Source organism: Drosophila sulfurigaster, chromosome 2L (assembly GCF_023558435.1).
Source record: "Drosophila sulfurigaster albostrigata strain 15112-1811.04 chromosome 2L, ASM2355843v2, whole genome shotgun sequence".
Classification (NCBI taxonomy): Eukaryota; Metazoa; Arthropoda; class Insecta; order Diptera; family Drosophilidae; genus Drosophila; species Drosophila sulfurigaster.
Window position 1 is genome coordinate 325,001 of NC_084881.1, and position 6,423 is coordinate 331,423.

Genomic DNA, 6,423 nt, shown 5'->3' on the forward strand with positions numbered 1-6,423 from the left:
TTTTTTCCCTTCCCCTTTTTTTAAAAAAATTTTTTTTAAAAAAAATTTTTTTTTCCCCCTTGGTTTTTTTAAAAAAATTTAAAATTTTTTAAATTTAAACCCCGGGGGGTTTTTTTCCCCCTTTTTTTTCCCCAAAAAACCCCCAAAGGGGTTAAAATTTGGGAAAATTTTTTTTAAAAACCCCGGGGGGGGGAAAAAAAAAATTTTTTTTGGGTTTTTAAGGGTTTTAAAAAAGGAATCCCCCCGGGGGGAAAAAAATTTTTTTAAATGGAAAAAAATTTTTTTTTAAGGGGCCCCCGGGGCCCCAACCCCAAAAAAAAAAAGGGGGGAAATTTTTAAAACCGGGGCGGAAAATTTGGGAAGGAAAAGGTTGGGAACCCGGGAAAAACCTTTTGGTTTTTTTCCCCTTGGGTTTTTAAACCAAAAAAAGGGGTTTTTCCCCTTAAAAAAATTTTCCCCCCCCTTTTTTTTTTTTTCCATTTCCCATTTTTAAACCAAAATTTTTTAAAAAAAATTTTAAAAAAAGGAAAAAAAAATTTTTTTTTTTTTTTAAAACCCCCCCCAAAACCCAAAAAAATTTTAAAAAAATTTTTTCCCTTTCCAAAAAAGGAAAAAGGGGGGTTTAAAAAAAACCCCCAAAAATTTTTGGGTTTTTTCCCAAAAATTTTAAAAAGGGGAAAAAGGGGGCCCCCAAAACCCCGAAAAAATTTGGGGCCCCATTTGAAAAAGGGGGTTCCCAAAAAAAACGGTTTGCCCCCCCTTTTGGGGGAAAAAGGGAAAAAAAAATTTTTAAATAAAAAAAAAAAGGGGGAAATTTTTTTAAATTTTTTTTTAAAAATTTTTTTTGATTTTAAAAAAAAAAAAAAATTTTTTTTTTTCCCCTTTTAAAAAAAACCCCGGGTTTGGGGGGCCCCGGGGGAAAAACCCGGGGGTTTTTTTAAAATGGGGTTTTTGTTTTTAAAAAAAAGGGGGGGGCCGTGGGGGGGCCCCGGGGGAATTTTTCCCCCTTGGGGGAAAAAATTTTAAGGGAAAATTGGGGTTTTAACCCCCAACCCCCGGGGGGGGGCCCCCAAAATTGGGGTTTTTTTGGGGGAAGGGGGGAAAAATCGGCCCTTTTTTTAAAATTTTTTAAAAAAGGGTTTTTTTTGGGGAAAAAGGAAATTTTTATTCCCCCCAAAAAAAAAGGGCCCTTTAAAAATTTTTAAACCCCTTGGGGGTTTTGGGGGGGCCCGGGGGGTTTTTTTTTTTTTGGGGGGGGGGGGGAAATTTTTTGGGGGCCCCCCGGTTTTTAAAATTTAAAAAAATTTCCCCCCCCAAAAATTTTCCCCTTTTAAACCCAAATTTTCCAATTTTGGGCCCCGGGAAAAATTTTTTTGGGGGGGGCCGGTTTTTTTTTGGGGGGGAAAATTTCAAAGGGGGGGCCCCTTTCCGGGGCCTTGAATTTTTTTTCCCCCAATTTTAACCGGGGTTTTGGAAAAACCCAAAACCCCCCCCCTTTTTTTTTCCCCCCCCGGGGGGAAAGGGGGGGGTTAATTGGGCCCCCCTTTTTAAAATTTTTTTTAAAAAATTAAAAAAAAGGGGGGGGCCCCAATTTAAAATTTTCCCCCGGTTTGGTTTTTTTCCCCCCCAAAAAAATTAAACCCCAAAAAAAAAAAAAACCCCCGGGGGCCCCACCCGCCCCGGGAACCGGGCCCCCCAACCCCCCCCCCCGGGGGGGGGCCCCAAGGGGGGCCCCCGGGGGGGCCCGGGCCAGGGGGGGCCCCCAAAATTTCCCAAATTTTTTTAATTCGGGTTTTGGGGGGGGTTTGGGGTTTAAAATGGGGGCCCCTTTTTAAATGGTTTTAAAAAGGGGTTTTTTTTTTTAAAAATTTAAAATTTTTGGGGTTTTTTTTTTTTGGGGGGTTTTTAATTTTTTTTTTGGGGGAAAAATTTTAAAATTCCAAAAGGGGAAAACCCCCCCAAAAGAAACCCCGGAAAAAAAAAAATTTTAAAATTTTTGGGGGAAATTTTGGGGGAAGGGAAAAAAAAAGGGGGTTTTTAAACTTAAAAGGGAAAAGGGGGGGGAAAAAAATCCCGGGAAATTTAAAAAGGGGTTAAAGTTTTGGGGTTTTCCCCCCCCCATTTAAAAACCCCCCCCCCAAAAAAAAAAAAAACCCAAAACCCGGGGGGGAAAACCCTTTTTTTTTTAAAAAAATGTTTAAAAAATTTTTTCCGGGGGGAAAAAAAGGGGCCCCCGAAGGGGGGGGGCCAAAAACCCCCGGCTAAAGGAAATTTGGCAAAAAAAATTTTTTTTTTTTGGGCCCAAAAAGGGGGCCCCAAAAAAAAAATTTAAAATTTAAAATTTTTTAAAACCTTTTTAAAAATTTAAAAATTAAATTTTAAAGGGAAAAATTTTTTAAATTTTTTTGGAAAAATTTAACCCCCAAAAAACCCCCCAAAAAACCCCCGGGGAAAAAACCCCCCCAAAAAAACCCCCCCCCGGGGGGGAAAAAAAAATTTTTTTTCAAATGGAATCATTCCCATAGAACGGCTCTTTGTTTAAAAAAAATTACCATCGCTTTTGGCATTTGGTTTTTTTTTCAGATTTTAACCGAACCGGATGCAGCTGTTTACGGTGGTCCAGCAGATTTGTTGTGTTTCCGTTACTGACCGCAGTAGTTGCAATTCCATGAACATTATTTGTAGTTTTCTTAAAATGACCCTACGCTTCACTTTCACTGGAGGCGATTCCAATCCGTCCTCGGAAGTTTTTAACCCTAATAAAAACTTAAATTAATATACTTTCGTTACTTTTTTGTTTTTCAATAATTTTTTATAGTAAAAAAAAGTTACGAGAATAAACGAAAGAAAACATAAAACTGAAATCCTGCGTTTAAATAAATTCAATACCTCTTTTAGTTTATCCACTATACAGATTGAAAGTTGTCAGTTGTGATCCACTGTATGTACGAGGGCTTTTAAAATCATTATTTCTTACTTTTCAGGTAATCCTCCATATTCTTGTCGACCTCCACGCCATTCACCAACACCACACACTGCGAAACTAAAATTTAAGCATTGATTAAATTATTTATAACTAAAAATCATAAAATAAGACTATTGCTTAAAATTTATTATTTTTTCGTCGTCAAGTGCAAGGTTGTATTTATAAACATCGATAGTGACCTACCCAAACATCGATGGTACTGATGGTTGTCAAACATCGATGTTTCTCTACATTTACGCCGAATATGCTGTTGCACAAACCGATCAAGTGATCATGTTGTGAGACGAATGTGACCAATACAAGCTCATTTTTTTGTGTTTCATTTTTGTTTTTTGGCAGAAAGTTAAACTGTTTGCTTCGGCAAACGGGAGCGTGTTGTATTCGTATTTCCTTATTGCCTGAAGTAACCAACCGCTACTTGGGAAAAATATATATTGCTTTTTCTCACGTTCAAAATTGTACTCATCTGAGAACAGCGCTTTATTTAAGAAATATTTATTCTACTACATATATGTACATCATAACTAAAATTGCAAATTCCAAATTGCCCAAAACATTTATAATTCTCGATTGGTTGGAGCTTTAAATTTTTTGTTTTATTTATATATATATATATATCCGATTCTATATTCTTTAGTTTTTTCAAAACGCCATAAAAACAGTTTAAACAAATTTAATAATTTTGCGTGCGAAAATACTTTGCGAGGCTGCAAAGTAAATCTGAGTACATGTTTGCCACTATTGAGTCAATAGTGTACTAATAGTACTAATTGTGATTCCTGAAATTTGGTTGCGATCAGATAAAAATTGTCGAAGTTATTAAAGAAATACTTTTGCATGGGTAAAAACGCATACTTACAGGGGGTCTTTGTTGCTTTGGCTGACAATCAGGTATGTTTTGCACTCTTTAGTATATACTGAGTGTAGTACTGTATCAATATACAATATATGTATATGTAATTTAGTATATTTCTAGTATTTAGCGTCAATTGAGAAAAATACCGCAATATTTAGCTTTTATTCAAAATGGGTAGCGGGTATCTCACAGTCGAGCACACTCGTCTGCAACTTTCTTACTTGTTTTTCTAAAAATTTGTTTTAAAATAGTTTAATAACATATTTTATAAATGTGCATTAAATATATTTAATTAATATATTTTTAGCAAAATCGCATTTTAAATTGATTTGGATCCCTGCAAAATGAAATCAAAAAATTAATTAGGGCCCAATATTAAGTTTTATGACTCCATACCTTGATGCCCAGTTAATAATTTGTTTTTCCCAAAAATGTTCCTCCAACTCCAGGGAATCCAGCCGAAAATGTATAATTCATTATCCACGCTTTCTCCTACCTGATTATCATTATGGTCTACACATGCCCCTGTTGTTGGACCGCTCAATATCAGGAGATTCCAAAAGAGCTATAACATCTGTTGGTAGATTTTTTATAGTTTAATCTTTGGCGTTGCTTTCAATTTATGGTTGAAAGCAGTGGGTCAGAGGAATCCCAATGCTTTATTAAACACGTCTGATACATATATGTATGTAGTATTCAGGCGGCTGTTTTTCATTGAGAAGGCTTATCGCTTTTGTACAATTTATTGCGCGCTTCTGACGCATTTTCAAGTACGGAGGTTTCCAAAATTTGGAGCCAATATACAAGTACTTTATGCAAAGTTGGAGATATTGGAAACCACGTATAGGTACATATGGTAAAGTACCTACATTATGTTTTGATGGGGATACCTTATACTCACATTATGCAGAAATTAAAATTATTTTAAAAACGGTATTCCTCAACAGTGTCACTGAATTTTCAGTTTCATTGACTAGTGAAAATTTGCATTTTCACAACCTTGGTTTTGCCTCAATAAATATTAAACGTTTACGACCAGGCTTTTCGTGTGGAGCATCATCTTAAGAAATACAATTTTCAACGAGGATGCCAGCCATTGCGATTAAGCCTATCTTTTATTGCGATTTGCTGCACATCACTTAAATCATTTTCACCGATATTTTGCAAAACAAACTGCTTACAGCAGCTTGTTGGCAATGTTTAATGACAACATGTAAATACAACTGTAACATTGAATATTGCCGTAAATTGGGCAAAAACGGGCAAAAATGTTAGCTACTATTTTAAATTTAAAATTGCCTCGACTGACCTAAACTTACAAGTTACAAGTTCCTCTTATTGATACTTGTACGCTAATAAATAATGCTCGTTAAATACAAAAAAATTTGTTTAATTCATTTGTTAATATTAATAAATAAGAAATAAAAATGCATTCATTTAAAAATATTCCTAACAGTCATCTTCTACATTAATTTCTATTGAAAACGGATTTTCAGAGTCAGAATCGAAATCACTATCACTATTGCTAGCATCACAATCGGGAACATAGTTATTATTGTTCATGTTACAAGAATATAGCAAGTTTGGTGATTCCAAAAGTTTAATTACGTCTGCTGGTAGGGGTAGTTTATTTTGCTGACCCAATCTTTTGTTAGATAGATGCTCGACCCAAGAGGATCTGAGGAATCCATTGCAAGGCGATCGGTGCGAAGCAACAATTGACAAACCGTGGTTCTAAAGCATAAAACATAAATTAAAACTTTTTCTTGTCTGGGTAATTTACACATAAATAAGTTAAAAATGGATGCTACTAGTATTAATGCCTTTAATTTAACTTTGAACTGCTTGAAAAATGCACAAGACTTTGATGGCACCGATGCTAACCAATTGCCAGACTTTATTTCGCAAATTGAAGCAATTATGCCAATGCTCGCCGGTTACGACGATGCAACGGGAAAAATCTTATTCGGCTTTGTACGAAATAAATGTGTAGGAATATCAAGACCAGTTATTCACAGGTACGGTAAAATCGAAAATTGGGATAAACTCAAAGAAATTTTGCTGAAAAACTTCGGAGAAAAGAAAACAGCGATAACTTAATGGACATGCTTAAAATGTGTAGGGTAGACGGTACAATAGAACAATATTATGATAAAATTAACGATGTTGCAAATCGCTTGCATAATCGTATACTTACACACAACGATGAGACATACAGCACAGGCGAAGTAAACAGAATTGCCTTGCGAGTATTTAGAGATAACTTGCCAGAGCCGACTAAGACTATGATTTTCGCTAGAAACCCCGAAACATTAGATGAGGCCTATTATACGTTTTATGGACCTTTCCGGAAAGCTAATAAAAATAGTAAGCCAAACTATAGGTCAAATTTCAGCGATGATAATCAAAATTCTAATGAGCAATTAGTACCTCAGACGGAAGATTCTAATAAAGGCCAGCAAACCCACTTCAAACCTGGCAATAATAAACTCAGTACCAACTCAAGGTTCTCGTACACGAAAACGAGCTTTTATTAAGCTGTTTAGCGGAAACGGTTTGACTATCGGACTTTGTCGAATTC

General features: G+C 35.7%; 1 protein-coding gene across 1 annotated transcript in view; it reads left to right on the forward strand.

Moving 5' to 3' along the window:
* The window catches only part of LOC133838124 (uncharacterized), a 27,578-nt gene extending 24,891 nt beyond the window's left edge, over nucleotides 1–2,687 (forward strand). The window contains exon 11 of the mRNA XM_062269131.1: nucleotides 2,584–2,687. Coding sequence (XP_062125115.1) covers nucleotides 2,584–2,672 — 89 coding nt within the window. The 3' untranslated portion in view covers nucleotides 2,673–2,687. The remainder of the gene's footprint in view (nucleotides 1–2,583) is intronic.
* The last annotated feature ends 3,736 nt before the right edge of the window (nucleotides 2,688–6,423 follow it).